This window comes from Channa argus, chromosome 6 (assembly GCF_033026475.1).
Source record: "Channa argus isolate prfri chromosome 6, Channa argus male v1.0, whole genome shotgun sequence".
In the NCBI taxonomy this organism is placed as follows: Eukaryota; Metazoa; Chordata; class Actinopteri; order Anabantiformes; family Channidae; genus Channa; species Channa argus.
The window spans coordinates 8,553,608-8,571,427 of NC_090202.1; the positions used below are offsets into that span (position 1 = coordinate 8,553,608).

Genomic DNA, 17,820 nt, shown 5'->3' on the forward strand with positions numbered 1-17,820 from the left:
TAAAAAGACCTTTTTCAAGTTCACATTAGAGCCACTGTGCCTATGACATTAGAAGCACCCGTTAATATACTGCACCCCAGTACGACTCCACTACACTATGAGCTTAATAACAATCATAGTACAATTATAACGTGTCTTACAGCTTAAAAACTGAGAAATTATAACCCCGTTAAAGAAAAATTCATGGCAGAGAATTGCATTCATCAAAGAAAAAAGACCTTATCTTGTAATTATGTCTCGTATTTACAAGTTGTTTGTAGAATTACGAGATCCAGATTTTGTATTCGTGAGTTATGTTTCTCCTAATTAGTTTCCTAATTATTTCCCAATTTTATTCAGGCGATTTAAAGACTTATTGAATAACATCTTAAATATCATTTAGAAAATTTCACAAGAATTCACTCGTGTGACCAAGTTCTAGAGGAAACAGGAAGTATCGTGTTGCCAAGGATACGGATAGTCACAGGGTTGGCTGCAAATTGAACCTTGAAGGCTCAGCTCTCGTAATTATGACATTTGAATCTCGTCGTGATTACGAGAAACATAACTCATAAATACAAAAATGATGAGATAGGAGTTTTTCCAGATATCAAGAATATTCTTTGTGGATATCCGAAATGAAATTGTTGAATAATGAATAATTATTAATTAAAAAAGATCGCGTAAATGTATCGTAACCTTAGTAAAGTCAAAGTTGTATATATCTTGAAAAACAATTTTTCTAGTATGTGACTGTGAATATGTTTGATTAGCTTTCTGACTATTGAGAATATAACTTTGACTAGCAGAAATGCTATAATGGATATAATGGAAAATGAAGCCGTTACAAACGTTGATATACAGACTCACGTATGGCTGATATTTAAATTTATAAAAAAATAAATAAAAACGATATCGCCAAACCGGGTGAAAACAAACATACGAGCACTCTTATCTCGGGGAAAACATTGATTTCCCTTCAGAGCCTGAACGCAGCAGTGTAACGCCACGTGACATGCCTGTCGGGTCATATGATCGATCGGTCTTCCTCACTGCCGTTTTCCACTGCATCTCCCAAACAAGTGAATATGGCGGGTTTCGATGAGCGACGAAGCCTTTTGGGAGATGAGGGCGAGCGGTCGTTCGCCAGTGGACAGACCCCTGACAAACCCAGCAGACCGATGCTGGCTATCTGCGACCCCAGCCACCTACTGCACCGAGTGGTGGTCCTGGTCTTCATGTGCTTTCTGGGGTTCGGTGAGTGAGTGGGTTAGTAAAAAGCCCCAACTTCTCTAACCGCCCTGGGTTATTGTGGAAACGTATATTAAATTCAGTAAACGAAATGAGACTTTAAGGAAGTTTGTACTGATGTTGTTGTTGTTCGTCCAAATTGAATTAAATAAACGCAGGATCATTTAGTCTTCAGTGTCTTAATGTAGTTTTTTTTTTCAGGAAGCTACTTCTGTTATGACAACCCGGCTGCACTTCAGACCCAAGTCATCCAGGTAGTTTATCCTCTGTAAAATGAAAAGTTGTTAGGGCATTGTATCATAAATGCTATGGTTCACGTTTATTTACAGGATTCTGGTCCACTCATTATTCAAGACGTTTTACACCTGTTCGTACAGCGAAACGTAAAACCAAAGCATTTGACAGACACCTCCTGTGTTTCCTCCCTGAATCTGCCAGGATCTGAATCTGAACACTGCAAGCTTTATGCAGCTGTACGCCTGGTACTCCTGGCCCAATGTGGTTCTTTGCTTCTTTGGGGGATTTCTGCTCGACCGGGTGTTTGGCATCAGGTATCGAGACTAGTTAGTCCCATCTAATGAGTCCGGTGTATGTACTGTAGTAAAGTGAAAGCAAACTAGGTAGTGATCTTGTTCAGTTAACATCTTTCGCTGTTTTTTTCTAACATTAAGACTGGGAACCATCATCTTTTCCCTCTTTGTCTGTGTTGGACAGGTAGGTTAACCTTAAAATCAAAATCAAGATCAAGATCTGATTTATGTTATTTGTATTTTAAATGTGAAAAAGTTAAAATGGATGGCAATAACACTTTCCCACCTCTTCACAGGTCATATTTGCTACCGGAGCTTTGGTGAACCGTTTCTGGCTGATGGAAGTTGGGCGTTTTGTTTTCGGGTAAAAACGCTGTCATTGTACTTTTCTCTCCCACGTTCAACCTATTAAACGTAAATCTGCATCTAATGTCCGACTCTGGAAGCCAGTACGTCCCGATTTGGTCGCGGACGTCCTCATGTTAACGCACATTAAACTTTGACATAGTTTACATGCTCCTCTTCCTTGTTTTCTCTTTGTGGCCAGTATTGGTGGAGAGTCCTTGGCTGTAGCGCAGAACACATACGCAGTGAACTGGTTCAAAGGAAAGGAGCTCAATCTGGTGTTCGGCCTTCAGCTGAGCATGGCTCGACTTGTAAGGAATATGAAGTTAACATGCTAATGCTTTTCTGGACTGTAACCTTGGTGAATAGGTCCACAGACAAAATAAACATTATTGATACGGTGAATTAATAAAGTCTTTTCCCCCTCCACTTGTCTCAAGGGCAGCACGGTGAACATGAACATCATGGGCTGGGTGTACAGCAAAGTTGCAGCCCTCATTGGCTCTTCTGGATACACTGCACTAGGCACATCGCTCATGATAGGTGAATATTACACACCTGTAGCTGGGGGGATGTACTTTGAAATTGGCAAGTGTTGGCAACTTTTAGGCTCGAGTTGCATGTCCTGTGTCTTTTTTGCGTCTGAGAAAAAAAAAAGATCCTTCTTCTGTAACTACCATCTCAGATAACACCCAGTAAGCCAAAAAAGGCAGAGAGAAGTGGTATAGAGAACTAAAAGTGCTACTGTCGGCTTCAGATGAATCACAAGAGTAAGGAAGACTTGTCAGTTCATGTAATGTCTTTCGGGTACTTCTGCAGCGTGCATGTTTGACGGCCTGTTTTCACTACCACTTTTAATTAAAGCTTGAATCTAACCATTTGAGATAAAGTCACATGATTAATAGAATCAATAAGCACCATCCTAATTTAAACTCCTTCACAATCCTATCACCAAATTGAAAGTGCTAACAGAAACGTACATTTTTTTTTCCTCTTCCTATCCTTTTTTTTTTCTTTTTTTTTTCTCTTGTCTCATTCATTTGTATTTATGACTTTGATTCTGTTTCTTAGCTGCTGCGACCTGCCTGTTCTCACTAACCTGTGCCCTAGTGTTGGGATTCTTGGACAAGAGAGCAGAGAAAATTCTCCACAAGGAACAAGGCCAAACCGGTAATGTGTTCTAAGATAGATGTGGTATTTGTTGTTTTCTGCTTTTTAAATGAAAATTCTTGCTGGACAATGTGTTAGCTTCTGCAGTTTTATGTGGTGTGGTGTCTTTTTAATGACATGGATAGTTCGGCCTTTTGTGCAGTATTTTAATGAAAAGGAACAGCTGCTTGTGTCAGACCAGTTTTTCTTCTCTGTACCAGCTGTAGAAATCAACTAATCCTCTCAGACTCCTTATGCTTTGTGTTAATCTCGCATACTAGGTGAGGTGGTCCAGCTGAAAGACGTGAAAGATTTCCCCTTACCCCTGTGGCTCATCTTCATCATCTGCGTGGCCTACTACGTCGCTATTTTCCCCTTCATTGGACTGGGACAGTGAGTATTGCATCAGTGTATACAGTCAGAACACTGTCTACCCTGTAAGATATCCAAACACAGATTGTTGATCGGCAGGTCATTGCGATAACCTATTGCTCTGTTTCACTTTCTCTTTTATTCTCAACATGTAAGCCACCCTAATCAGAACTGCGTATGTGTTGGTATATGTTTCTTCTTGAAACCAAGTGTGACCACAACCACAAGTTGAGACAGAAGTACAGTGGCTCAAAATTTAGTTGATAATTTTTTTTTTTAGCCTAATTTAGGATCTTGATAAGTGTGCAGAGAGTTTTTTTTTTTTTTTTTTTTTTTTTTTTTAAGTTATTTTTTCCATTAATAAGAGTTTGGGGTTTATAGAAGTCTTGGATGTCTGCCAACGTCTGAGTTTCTGTTTATGTAATAACTATATTTTTCCAGACAGGCTGTTCTACTGTGGCTGTGGGTTCCACTAAAAAGAACATCAAATAATGTTGTCACACAATGTTTTATAAAGTCTTAAAAATACTTGATTGTTAAAACCAGTCTACTGCATCATAGTTTATCTACCTTGGCAAACATAACGTTAAAATATTAAATGATATGATTGGAAATTAGTTGGCAGGTTCTGTCCCTGGTTAGTTGTTTTTTTTTTTAATACATTTGATGAATATGACATTACTGTTTTATAACACTATGTTTAGGAAGCGGAAATTTCTGAATGTGGTATGTAGCAGGAGGGAAGTGGGCTTGTTGTTTTTTTAATAATCTAGCACTTTTCTGAGGAACCAAGACAAAGGCAGTGCCCCAACCCTGTTATGTGGAACGACTTGTCTCCAAGCAAAACAGATGGTGCTGATTGAAGCCCATAGCTGCAGTTTACACAGGAGTTCCAGTGCAAACTAATAGATGACATCAAACCTTGTCATTCTGAGCTACAGTCTAAATAACACAAAACATATCCCAGGATGGGTTTATAGCTGCCACTGCTTTTCGACCACGCACATCACTTCTTACTAAAGTTGGGGCCTGGTGGTAGAGCATGGGGTTGGGATGCAAAAGGCGGCCGGTTCGAATCCCACCCCACCAGGTCCCGCCCAGGCACCAAGGGCCATAGTGGTGCCGGTCCTGGATAAAAAACAAAAAGGGATGCAGCAGGAAGGGTAACTGGTGTACAATCTCATGCCAAATCAACATGCGGAACTGGTTCAGCTGTGGCAAACCCTGAAGGGACAAGCTGAAAGCCGTTGACTATTACTTCTTACTGAAGATGTAAACCTTTAACATTGCATCACATTAACACTTGTTAAAAAATATCATGATTATTGCTCGTCCCTGAGTGAATAAAGAATATGTAGAAAAAATGAAGTCCCTTCATAAGCAGGATGGTATTGTGTTTAGATTGTGTGGAATTAAATGGAGAACCACCATTAAATTAAACACATTAAACACAATGCTTGTGTCTAAGGTAGGATTTAACAATGCAACATCACAATGCTGTGTCAACGAAGCACAAAAGAAAGGAGTCAGAAATGGACGGAGGTTTGACAAATGGGTTTACAAAGAAAGAAACCAATTGAAGCTATCACAAGCCTGCGTTTTCCCCACTGAAAGGCTCTCTCAAGTCACTTAGCAACTGACATGCTTTTTCCACAGAGGGTCAGTGCTTACAGAGCAAATAGCTGTTATGCAAATGGGGCAGAAAACAGTAATGTATCAATGCCGTGGGACAGCTACCTGCAGCAGGGGTCAGCTTGATTTTCGTTGTCCTGTACTCACATCACAACACGAAGGCTAAGGATCCCTCTGTACTGTGAGTCCATCATCTCTTTTCTTTTTCTTTTTTTTTTTACAGGGTGTTCTTCATTGAAAAATTCAACTTTTCACCAGCAGAAGCCAGAGCTGTCAACAGGTATCTGAGATGGAACAGGCCATTGAGAGCAATCTGCTTTAATGCATTAACTCTGTGGTTCGATCCCCGGTTACAGCTATGCGTCAAAGTGTCAAAGCCTGGTAGTAACTGGGGAGGTTTGCATCAGGAAACTGGCGAAAATCAACACGCGGACAATGATCCGCTGTGGCGACCCTGAGCTCACAGGATAAGCCAAAAGGACAATAAATAAATAAATTTAAAAAGAAAACTACAAAATCCCACTTGTATACTTAATAGTGATCAGTATGATGCTCAGTATTAGTGTATCAATCGTGTAGCTACATACACTGTTCATGCCAATTTCTGTCTTTCCCAGCATTGTGTACATCATCTCTGCCCCCGCATCTCCAGTTCTGGGCTTTGTGGTTGATAGGACAGGCAGGAATGTGGTCTGGGTAATGCTCGCAGTGATCACCACACTCGCCTCTCACATGATGCTGGCCTTCACCTTCTGGAACCCATGGATTGCCATGGTAAAGCCTCTGTGGACACCTGTCGCATCATATTCATCCAAAAGAATGTGATGGGTGGATGTGGACCCCATCACTTCCTATAAGGAGCTCTACACTCTTGTATTTTAATATTTCTTTATTTCTCAACTTCAAGAAAAGGATGTGAAATGTATATTTTTCTTGCTTTATATTTATCATTTAGTATTTGATATGTTTTGGTTTTGAGTCTGACAAAGGAATTCTGTGGAGAGCCCTGAAACGTGTGTTGCTTGTTTTACAGTCCCTGCTGGGGGTCTCCTACTCCTTACTGGCTTGTGCCCTATGGCCCATGGTGGCCTTTGTGGTACCTGAGCACCAGCTGGGGACGGCCTATGGCTTGTATGTACCCTTAATTATCTCATTATGACCTTCATTTATACAATCTGCTTACTTGGGCTATCTATCAGTTTTTGTTGTCTTTTTTTTTTCTTTTCCTTTTCTTCCCCGATCACCTTTTGATGATTTTCTCCCGTCTTCATCCGCCAGCATGCAGTCGATCCAGAACCTGGGACTTGCTCTCATTGCCATGGCAGCAGGAGCCATCCTAGACAGCAGAGGATACCTGGTGTTGGAAGTGTTTTTCTGTGCCTGTATTTGCAGTCAGTATTTTTGTCTGTGTGTATGAGATGATATTCTTTTAAACTCCCGTCTAGACATGAGATCGACTTTGCCAGTGATTCTCCACATTTGTTTTTCTTATTTCTTTCAGTTGCACTGATGGCAGTGGTAATGCTCTACTTTGTTGATTATCTCAGAGGTAAGAAAACAATTGATACTTGAAGTTTCCCACTTAATCAATTCTCCTGCTCCTGTTTTTTTTCCTTTTCTCCCATGACACATCTTTGTCACTGTTAAGCAAACGCCTAAGAGTGACAAAAACGCTCTCCTTACCACCAGACTCACTCACTCAGTCACTTATTAACCTCAGCACCTCTCTCTCTTGCTTCAGGAGGAGATCTGAACCAGTCAGCCTCAACCAGAGCCAAACTCCAGAAGGAAGCCACTTCAGATGCAGAGTGAGTATTGTTGACCCTTTACCACTGCTTTTCCACCCACTTATGCCACAATTAGACAGACATCTGAGAAACATAATGAACATCCCACTCATGTAATCAAGTGGCATGTTTTGGATAGGAACACTTGAAAGAGCTCTTGCACTAATTCACTCTGCATGTTTTCTTAGCCGAACCTGCAGCAGTTAATTTATTCCAAATCTACTATATATTTATTTTTCATTTGGTATATTTTCTATACTCTTCTAGTCTGTGGTCAGTGAGATAAAAAGTAGGGATATCTTTTATACCACTGTTTTTCCAGACTGAGTACTAGTACTTACATTTGAGTACTTGTCGATACTGAGAACCCATGCAAGTATTAAACTCTTTTGCTGAGTCGGGAGACTGTCAAATCCTAACTAATCCACTGCACAGTTAAGCAAACCTTGTCATCATGGAAGTTCTACTGGGCTTTCAAAAACTTTTGTGGGAGGAAATAAACAACAGACAAGGCACAGATTTGAGGTGAGACCCTGGATGGAAAGGTGCGAACAACAGACTGTAGACTATAGAGAGGAATATGGCTGTAAAATGACTTTGGTGAACAGCGAACTTCATGTAGAGCTGTAGTTACTATAGTAGATCACCCTCGGTTGTTCCCGATGACAGTTCTAAATATGGATCATGTTAAAACTAATCTTGAGAAACATGAGTATGACTATAGCAGGGCTTTCCTAATAAAAATGTATTCTTTTACTGGACAGGCCTGCTATCTAAATGTCATGGTTACAGTCATTGTCAGTGTTTTCCTCTTTAAGTGACTCTCATGTTTTTATGGATTTGTTCTTGGAGCCCATGTTCTACACTCCAAGCATGTGATCTGCACACAGACCTGGGGAATCGTGCTTAATTTTACTTGATCTTTGGAACTCTACTTTTAATAGTTTACAAGGTTCGGGAGTATAAAGAGGTGACTTATGTGTTAGCTGATTATAGTTTTATACATTCACTTGTAAATGTTAAAGCAAAATAGCCTTTTGCCCTGCTGGTATTAAGGTACAGTTAACTTCATTATTGGAAATGCATGCTGCATTGATTTACCTTGAAAAAAAGCATTTTGTGACTGAGTGATACAGATTATTTTTCGCTCCTAAAAGGGAAACTAACTGAGCAATCACAGATAAACACCAACTTTTGCTTCCAATAGGTTTTTGGTATATTCCTTTATTGTAATTGGATAACTCTGACTACTTCAAGGGCTGTGCAGAGCGTGGTGAATTGTACTGAGCAAAGTAAAGCTGTTTGAGAGCAGAGAGACAGAGGACTGGGCAGAGTAGAGAGGACTGTTTCCAAGTCACAGCAGCTTTAGCAATCATGACATTAATTGAATTATTTCCCAGCACTCTCACGGTGGTTTCTTCAAGCTCCCCACCCCTTGAAACCGGTTGCTGATCATTTGTACTGACTTCCAGAGCCAATGAACCTCTTCGGGGTTTTTTAATTTATTTGTATTTTTTGGTTTTTAAGTGCAAGTAACTAGGATGCATCAGCCATAATAATGACAGAAAAAAAAAACAATAACTTCCTTAATGGTAACATTGGAGTGTCAATAAGAAACCACCTCCATTTGTTTGTTTTTCTGCCTTTGCAGCATTAAAACAAACCACACCAGTTTTGTTGCCGTTTAGAACGAATTTCTGTTCTCATTTATAGCATGAAAGTCACAAAAAGCAGGAATTGCGGTTACGTGTCTGTCTCTCTCTGTCTCTCTGTCGCTGGTCCTAAATAATATAATCTTCGTTACTATGTGTATACGTGACTGAATAATGTATTTTCCGCTCTGTGCTGTAATTGGTATTTTCCAGATGATGATGATGATGATGAGGAGGAGGAAAACCACACATGGTCCTGGGCATCAGAGCCAGCAGGCTGCACTGTCCACCCCAGAGCTGTCAGTCAACTCCCATGGGGCAGGACTGCACTACTGACTCTCCCAGTGTTCTCACCTGTGGCTCTTCCCAAGCACAACTGACTGTCTGGCTCTGACTGTAACATTTCCCTGTTTTAATAGCTAAATTCAACCCGGAAACGAACAAAAGACAAATCCCACTTCGGACTCCACACCAACTCTCTGACTCACACTGACTTTATCACTACCACTGCCAACGTTTACTCTCTGATAAATTCAGCAGGACATTTAATCACTTACAGAAGTTAAGACACTTGAGTAGTTTGGAAAAAAAAAAAAAATTCAATATTTGAATTGTTTGTCAGGAAACGAGACTCCTCCTGTGGAAAGGTGCCTCTTGTATATAGCTGATAATACTTGATTTTTATTACCTTGTAATCGAACCCCTAATGTGGGGTTCCTATATTAATTCAGTTGCTTTTTGTGTATATAGGAATAACTTTTTTAAATGTTTTTATGTTTCTTTTAACAAATGGTATTCTACAGGACAATGTTGTCCATATCATATATCAGCATTCATAATGACCTCCAGCCAAAGCTTTCATCCTGACTTGACTGGATTGGGGGGCTATTAACAGTTTTAATCATATGCATCACTGGCTTTTAACGGTGGGCAGCCTCAGAGCATATCTTTTATAATGTTTAAATCTTTATTAATCAGTTCTTTATTTCTTAATCTTTTTCATCTCTTCTCTGCTGCTTTTGGAGATCTATGAATGCCATTTCAAATGTTACAAGAATATAATGAGGAAGTTTTTAAAAGAATCGATTCCACGTAATGTTTTGTGGATTGTGTTGTGCTCGTTACACCCCAAATATTAATGCACTTTGCTGAACTCTGATCATTCCTGTACTGTGGAAAAAGATATGTCTTCCTGTGTTGTTGTCAGGGTCACAGGTTGTGGATGAGTTGCATTCAGTACCTCAGTTGGGCAAATAAGTCCCAAGTTCTTAAGCACTTCACACTCAAGAAGACGCGACGCTCAGTAGCGTAAAGGTTTTAATTGCACAGTAAAACTGCTGTCCGCACTTGTCACTTATTTACATTGTGGTGCTGACAGCAGTGCAGTCTTTGCTTCATTGAGAAAATGTGTTAAAATGCCGTGTTAACTATTATTGATTTTATTTGTCAAATTCATGATTTAAGAAATGTCAAAATGCATTGTACAATCACAAACCGTGAGATTTCAAGGAAAGTCACTTATGAATCACCAGGCGTCTTTTTGTGGAGCCAAGTTACATTTGATACCAGATTGCTCATGAAACAACTCCATTAAACTCTGAAAGTATTGGACTTCTCTGTCATTGTCCCGTTTTTTTTACCCCCCCTTTGCTTCTAACAACCCCCTCTGGATCATTAATCCTCTTACATGTAACTGTGTTCATGTTGGTGTTAGAGTGGAGATGATAAAGATGGTCACATTATTATTTCTGCAGGATTAAAAGGCAGCGTAAGCTGACAGAGGGTGAGCTTGCCAGACTGTCACCCATGTCTGCTTTTGGCTTACGAAACCGGTACCTCTCCAGGCTGGGTGCACAGGTATGTTGAGGCACACATGCAGACACGCACACACACACAATTTATGAATACACACATTTCTAATCCTCACACTTGCATTATTTTGCTTTTATACAAAAAGCCAGAAGAGTTGTTTTTACCAAATAAACACAAGTACCACTTCTACAGTAACACTGATGTTTTATTTATTTATTTTTTTGCTCCTCACTTAATCTGTATTGCTCTCTGCTTTCAGCTCCCAGACCACTGCTCTTCCCATCTGTCATCACTTGCCTACAGGAGCGTTCTGAAATGATGCCTTTTATTCAGCTGTCTGCTCCTCTAACGATGGAGCACTGTGGCTGCAAACAAGTGCACACTGAAAAAAGATGAACTCACATGTGTTCCAATGAGGGTTTGAACAAGCTATTGAACCACTTTGACCTCACTAATTATTCTTTGTATTTAGGTTTCTTCACTTTGATTATGGTGACTATAGAGGTTATTTAATTTATTTGAGTTAATTTATAACGTTATTTTGAATTTGTGCCACGTTTGGGGTGAGTTATGGAAATGGTACAACAGACGTTTATATTTTTCCAAGGGATTGTATCATAAAATTCGACTGATCTGTTTCTTCATCTGCAAACGACAGAGGGCAGTAAATCCTTCATATGTTTAGTATCACTTCTCGCCATCGAATATTGCTGAGTAGCTGTCAGTATTTGTAGTATCAGTTACTTGCTGACTTTTTCTGATCTCTAGGTTTTATAGGTATTAATCTCCTAGAATAAATTGTAGTGTATTAAAGCATGTCTCACAAGTCATGGACCTTTTGACCTATTGAATGTTCACAGATTTTATAATAAAAATAAAACGAGTTAACACCATTTGCAGATAGAGTTGGTACAATCTTTACTGTCATGACTGTGCTCTGAAAGTCCCTTTTCCAGACCGACGAGCATCCAGATGGATCCTCTTCAGCCTCCGGACCTGTTCGTGCTGTCTGCATCCACCAGACACACGCTGGGGTGGACTCTCTTCTTCCTAACGCGCAGCCAAGCCCGCAGCTTCTGACGGTACCGACCGGAGGCCCAGAAGTAGAAGAGAGGATTTGCGCAGCAGTTAAAACTGACAACCGGTTTCCAGACTTTATAGGAAATTGTGACCATGTTCAACAGATGACAGTCTCCAGGCATGTAGACCCTAACAAACAAGTAGACTGTGCGGGCAATGTGATAAGGCACAAAACACACCACAAACATGAGACACACGATTAACAGGGTGGTCAGGGACTTGTTGCGCATACGTGCCGTCCTGGCGTTGAAGATGCTGTCCGCTGCCCTGCAGTAAAGTGCCCTCATGATGGAGCAGTAACAGGTGACCACGATGAGGAACGGGATCAGAAAGCCCACTATGGCCAAAAACAGGCCATATGGGAAGTAAATGTTAAATTCTTTGGGGTTAGTCATTTCGAAACATACAGTCGTGTTGTAAATCACTCCAGTGTGCGCAAACACCAGTGTCGGTAGAATCTCTGCACTGGCCAGGACCCAAACTGAGCCTGACGCAAAGAGGGCGAGTTTTTTGCTCCTGAGACGCACAGCAGCGATGGGGAAGCAAACTCCAAGGAAACGGTGCACGCTCACGCAGGTGAGGAACAACATGCTGCAGTGAAGGTTGACAAAAAAGAAGAACCTGACCGTCTTGCAGAGGACATTCCCAAAGGGCCACACGTCCCCCATGGCGTTGCTAATGATGAGAGGGGGCAGTGACAGCACGTAGAGGAGATCCGCCACGGCGAGGTTGGCCATGTAGATCACCGTGCTGCTCCAGCGGCGCGTCCGGCTGCACACGCTCCACAGCAGGGCGCCGTTTAAACTCAGGCCCAGCATAAACACAAGGCTGTAGGACACCGGGAGAAGAATCCTTTTGTACGAATTACTCACGGGGCAGATTTGAAAGTCCTCCATTCAAACGCTCAGCTGGGGGTTTGACACTTGGGAGGCCTGCACAACTTAAACGAGGAGACCTCACTTATACCTCACCTACTGTACCTGCTGTGTAAACATGACGTGCGCTTGGTTTCAAAATGACCAAATGTGTGTTTGTTCAACTTGTGCGTCCCAGCCTCACACCACAGCTAATGTGAGCCATTATCACCATATCTAGGCCGTGAGCAAATACATGTATGGACACACTGCGAGGCGTTTGAAAAGCCTGCAACAAAGGGCTCAGATATATATGCGATCATCCGGGGAGAAGGTGTGCAGACAATTAAGGTTGTGAATAAAGACGCTTGCCAAGTTAAATGACACAGTCAACACACGCTCGGACGGCGCAGTATCTTAAAAAAAAAAAAAAAAAAAAAAACCGAAGAAAAAAAACCGCGCACATGCCCAGCATCCCATTGGCTGCGAGGATTTTCCAAGTCTGGTCTCTCTCCGGCTGCTCCCGACTCAAATTGTTCACTTCATCTGTGCCTGACCGCGGACACACACACACATACACACACACACACACACACACACACACAGAGATCGTCATGCTGAGGAACGGCTTGTACAGGTTAGTGTCACGTCCATGGACTTGTCTCAGGCGAACGTGTGAGGTGACAGTGTTTTATTCAGGGTTAAAGAGAGAAGCTCCATCCGAGGCTGCTGCTTCGACAGCCACTGGTGAGGTTTCAAACCCTGCATAGCGGTGCTGTCTGCAGCCGGACAGAGGAGGGTACAGGTTGTTCACAAAAGCTCAGGGCACAAAGAAGACTTCGTGTTTTGAGAGTTTGGTTTTTGTGTGTGTTTTTACTAGAAACATGTACCAGGCAGAGGATGCGAGGCTGCGCAGCGGGAGCGTGGCTGTTGCTCGGGAGAGGAAGCACCTCGCTCTGTGCATTAATAACCAGGTGAGAGGGCAAACGGCAGCCTGTTAGAGTCCATGTCCTGATTGCAAACGGAATCTGCTGATATCCCTGTAGATGATGGTGATGATCATCTTTTCTTTGGGTGAGGGAGCAATGATGTAATGTAGTTTTTGATCCTTTTTTATTTATTTATTTATGTTTTTTTGAAGTTGAGGCTGATACAGCACAGTAACAATTACAATCCTAAGAGAAAACCTAAGACCACACAAACATATATTTTTTTAAAAGCGTTATCATAATGTTTTGGCAACTTTTTCCTTGTGCTTTACACGTGGATGCAAAGAAAAGAAAAGAAAAAAAAACAGCACCATGGACAGTGAAACCCACTGTTGAACCTTTTACAAAACTAAAGTAGATCTGTTTCCCTCTCTCCATGTTTGCTTTCGAGCTCATTTATTCACTCATTCAAATGGCACAATTGGCTGAATTCAGTTTGATTTGGGAAATTGCTCTTTATTTTTAATGCTGTCTTGAGGCCACTTTTTTCCTGGGCAGCAGGTGAAAGGGTCTCATTAATACTGCATGCTGCACCTCCTGTTATAAAGGACTTTATTTTCAGCAGGGGGTCGTGAGGATGGAAGTGAACATGGGCTCCTTCCCCTTAAGTTGGGTCTACAGTCCATGCACAGGGATAATCAATATCTTGAATGTCAGACTGCTGGTTAAAAGAAAGCAATTTTTGCAGTTGATTTGATGACATCAGGCAGTTTTGCATGAATCACCTTCAGCAGCGTGCAGTGTGTGTTTCTGTGAACGCCTGTGCACAAGTTCACCTGGTTGGGTTGAGCTTCTGAATATTTAATACCAGTGATGTAGTGTTGCGCATTATCGGCAGCAGGGGATATTGAGCATGTGAGCCCTGAAAGCTCTGTTCCATCGCAGTTTTTGACTTAGTCTGCAATATATTATGATGGTGCAACCCTCTCAACACATGCACATGCTCTTGTTCATTGCACGTTGCTTTTAAACCTCCTTTCGACTCTAGATTTGATCCAATCCATTTCCAGTGCACCTGCCACAAAGATGAATTCCATTATCACTTCCCCAAAAAAGACATTTTCTAAACGGATCCAGCTCTACTCTGTGAGACACCATGTCAGAGGAGGCTCACATGAGACTGTTGAGGAGGACATAAAGGAGCTAGCTGAAGGACTAAGCGGTAATTGGCGTGTGAATTATGAGCGAGGCTAGAAATGCATGTTATTGAATACAGGAGCTGCTCCTCTTGCAGGGTCTGTGTGAGTGATTCAGATTTATTGCTGAGGCATGAACCCCCTGAGAAACATATTAATCTATCCAGCTTTTACCCCATAATCAATGGGACGGCCGAATTTTACAGTCATCAAGTCATGTTAACTATTTTGCACAGAGCTTATTTAAACTGTAAGCCAAAGAGTGGGGCAGCATGAAACATGGCTGACAGTGGAATCTTGAAAACATTCAGGATCATGCATGAAGCCACTTGCGGCTCGTAATTTAATAAACAGCTGGTAGAAAATGTCTGGATATGACACTTGTGCTACATGTCTGTCATTAGGCACTCGGCATCAGTCCACCAGCACAAACTGGAGGAGTCAGACCCTGTCATATATAAAAGGACGCACAAAGTGACAGTGTGGTGCCAGGGAATGGGGTCATATTTCAGAAGTGCATTATTGCCCAAGTAGGACAGGGCTGTTCTGAGCGCTGTTTGGAACCAGCTCCCTCAAACGTTCTGCAATGAAGTGGCGATAACCCGAACAGGAGCGAGATGACAGGTGTCCCTCGGCTCGCTACAGTCATACGACAAATGTAGAGTATGTCCTCGGTGTGCTCTGGTTCAGTGCCACACAAACAAAATAACACGCATCCTTTATTTGATCAGAATGCACCAGAACCCATCCAAAGCAGACACAAAGATGTAAGCGTGGCATTCACACGTGCACAACCGCATCACACATCTGCCAATTCTGTAGTCATTTCCATTGCATCCCGTCCCGTCTCCTCGCCTTCGAAGACTGCTTTGGCGTAAATAAGTGAGCTTGGTCTTTGATCACTGAAAGAAACTCCACACGTGTGTGTGTGTGTGTGTGTGTGTGTGTGTGTCTGAGAACATGCTCTCACTCACTCACCATATGTTAACCAGAGCAGCTCTCCACTGGTTAATAGTAGCAGGGGGAATAGTCCCAAGCGTTTCCATTTTGCATTTTGATAGACTGCACGATCATTTTCTCACTCTCACACCTCCTTCATCTCTGCTCGTCACATCTCACCCACCTCCACACTTCTCAGAATGTCTTCTTCTCCTTTTCCGTTTTAAAAGGATCTTGTGCCCTCTTTTTTTTTTTTTTTTAAATTGATACCCTCTTGCATCCCTCACCGCACTATACATACTCTGTGCATTAGTGCTGCCATCATTACTCATTTCAGTCACAATCAGCAGAAAAAGAATCTGCGTTGATTTTGATATTGAATCAATCATCATTTTCCAAGCATAAACACTAAACATGAGCTTGTTGCAGCTTTTAAATGTGAGAATTTGATGCCTATCTATGTTTTTGTGTCATTGTAAATAGGAACATCTATCGTGGGCTGCTGTAACCCTGTGTGGTTGTCTGAATGCTTTAAATGGGCTTTAAACGGTCACACCTATAAAATGTGTGTGGCTCCGAAATAAGTGTCGGTGTGTTTTTGATGAACAGCTTAGCTATATAAAATATGACATGAATTGAACCCCACATCTGTATTGTTGAGCCTCCTTGGAGTTGCTGTTCTCTTCTGTGGTATTGTAGGTCAGGATACAGCGCCTGCTCCAGCCTGGTATTGATGGCTGTGTGACTGCAGCAGGCTGGGTGTGAATTTATAGGTTTCTACTGTGTGTTATCTGATCAGTATGAAACCTCTCTTCTACTGTGGTTTAACAGAGTAAAGGTTTATCAATTTTACACCTTCAAACCGGAGTATCTTCTCTCTCTCTCCCTCTCTCGCCTTTCTTCTGTCTTCTCAAATAGAATTTAATGCTTTTAGGAAAATTACATAAACACATCAATTTTCTTTCAGTGGAAGGTGCTTTTTTTTATTTATTTATTTATTTTTTTTAACCGCAATGGCCATAAAACTAAGAGAAAATAGCATTTCAAATCATGTAATCACAAGATCCCATCAATAACACCTACACTTTCTTTTTGTACTCAGGAACTCAAGCTAATGAGTAAATGTTCCATATTACTCTTTTTATGCACCCAGCATGTAAATTGATTTCCAGGCATCTCCACTGGTGTAGCTCCTCCCCTGATTGGATGCTTCCCAAGGCTGATGTGCAAGTTGACCAGCCAACAGTCTCATTCAGGTGTTTCGGTGCAATCACCACGCTGAGACCTCATTGGTGCGTGCGTGCCAGTGTGTTGGTATAGCTGCATGCAGGTGTGTGTACTTTGTTTTTTTTTTTTTTTTTTTTTTTTAGTGCACTCAGCTGTGTGTGCGTGTGTGTTAGTGGGAGGGAGATGATCTCACCGAGAGCCCACACTATACTGAAGGGCACGAGAGCTGACCATCTCTCACATACCAGAGCGAATAAGCTTTTGTGTGTGTGTGTGTGTGTGTGTGTGTGTGTGTGTGTGTGTATTTTAGAGTGGACATTCACCTATGCCTGCCATCGATCTCTGTGATAGAACTAGGACTCTGCGAAATGATTATTTTAATAACTCATCAGTTAAAAAGCAGCAGACATTTTGCTATGTGCTGTTGTTTTCTCTCCCCTTCCTTCCTCTGTTTCTTTCTTCTCTCATTTTTCAGTGACATAATGCTTATTACTGTCCATGCTCACCTCCCCTAGCCTTTATGCTTATTGATCACCCTTATTTTGATATTGAAAGTAATGTGATTAAACTGTTTACATCCCCAGCGGAGGAGGGCTCGGTTAATATCCTTGTTTTTATGCAATCAAGTATTCAACTATCGATTTAGATCGTCATCTAATCTGCAGTATAGAGACTTTAGTAGAAAAGTTCAGCCTTTCTCCTGCCATCAAGCTGCATTAGTGTTTCTGTTTTTATCAGGTTCTAGAGACCTAAGATTTTACAGCTGGTTGTAAACACACAAGATAGTAGCTATTAAAAAAATGAGTAAATATTACAGCAGGTGTAGAACAAATAACCAACATAAGGTATGTCCGGTAAGGAAAGGCAACATTTCCATGCTGGAACTGTTACTCCACAGTCACCAGATGTCAATTCAATAGAGCATCTTTGAGATATGGTGGAATGGAAGATTCCCATCATGGGCGTGCAGTCGATAAAGCTGCAGTAACTGCATGATGTAGCTTAAGTAAAATATGTGAATGAAGTCTGCAGTTAATAGAGCACAGCACTTGTTGATACTGTCATATTTTAAAACCTTTCTGGCCC

General features: G+C 41.5%; 3 protein-coding genes across 5 annotated transcripts in view; 2 read left to right on the forward strand and 1 right to left on the reverse strand.

Annotated features, from left to right (window-relative positions):
- The first annotated feature begins 1,001 nt into the window (after positions 1-1,001).
- Positions 1,002-11,196, forward strand: mfsd1 (major facilitator superfamily domain containing 1). 3 transcript variants are annotated; one of them, XM_067506916.1, is made up of 17 exons: positions 1,002-1,236; positions 1,432-1,484; positions 1,669-1,781; positions 1,902-1,944; positions 2,057-2,124; positions 2,308-2,416; positions 2,546-2,648; positions 3,177-3,275; positions 3,536-3,647; positions 5,482-5,538; positions 5,876-6,032; positions 6,292-6,389; positions 6,537-6,649; positions 6,760-6,807; positions 7,000-7,066; positions 10,452-10,554; positions 10,769-11,196. In XM_067506916.1, the coding sequence occupies exons 1-17, from the start codon at positions 1,011-1,013 to the stop codon at positions 10,826-10,828; spliced, it is 1,629 nt and encodes a 542-aa protein (XP_067363017.1). In that variant the 5' UTR covers positions 1,002-1,010; the 3' UTR covers positions 10,829-11,196. The 3 variants fall into 3 exon arrangements, with proteins under 3 accessions (XP_067363017.1, XP_067363015.1, XP_067363016.1); XM_067506914.1 differs by lacking the exons at positions 10,452-10,554; positions 10,769-11,196 and adding an exon at positions 8,911-10,308 and having other exon boundaries at positions 1,004-1,236; XM_067506915.1 differs by lacking the exons at positions 10,452-10,554; positions 10,769-11,196 and adding an exon at positions 8,914-10,308 and having other exon boundaries at positions 1,004-1,236.
- A 199-nt stretch (positions 11,197-11,395) lies between these two features.
- LOC137128612 (P2Y purinoceptor 3-like) lies at positions 11,396-12,899 on the reverse strand. Its single transcript, XM_067506917.1, has one exon. It carries the CDS (start codon positions 12,483-12,485, stop codon positions 11,493-11,495), a length of 993 nt encoding a protein of 330 aa, XP_067363018.1. The 5' UTR covers positions 12,486-12,899; the 3' UTR covers positions 11,396-11,492.
- Positions 12,900-12,936: 37 nt separating this feature from the next.
- Positions 12,937-17,820, forward strand: part of schip1 (schwannomin interacting protein 1) — a 199,827-nt gene continuing 194,943 nt past the window's right edge. The window contains exons 1-2 of the mRNA XM_067506909.1: positions 12,937-13,080; positions 13,324-13,417. Of these exons, the coding sequence (XP_067363010.1) occupies positions 13,058-13,080; positions 13,324-13,417 (117 nt within the window). The 5' untranslated portion in view covers positions 12,937-13,057. The remainder of the gene's footprint in view (positions 13,081-13,323; positions 13,418-17,820) is intronic.

Bases quoted from the DNA above. Each gene is read 5' to 3' on its own strand.
- mfsd1 (XM_067506916.1), top strand. From the start codon at position 1,011: ATGATCGATCGGTCTTCCTCACTGCCGTTTTCCACTGCATCTCCCAAA. The intron at 1,782-1,901 runs GTATCGAGACTA...TCTAACATTAAG, and splicing joins GACCGGGTGTTTGGCATCAG to ACTGGGAACCATCATCTTTT. The intron at 7,067-10,451 runs GTGAGTATTGTT...TTATTTCTGCAG, and splicing joins GAAGCCACTTCAGATGCAGA to GATTAAAAGGCAGCGTAAGC.
- LOC137128612 (XM_067506917.1), bottom strand. From the start codon at position 12,485: ATGGAGGACTTTCAAATCTGCCCCGTGAGTAATTCGTACAAAAGGATT.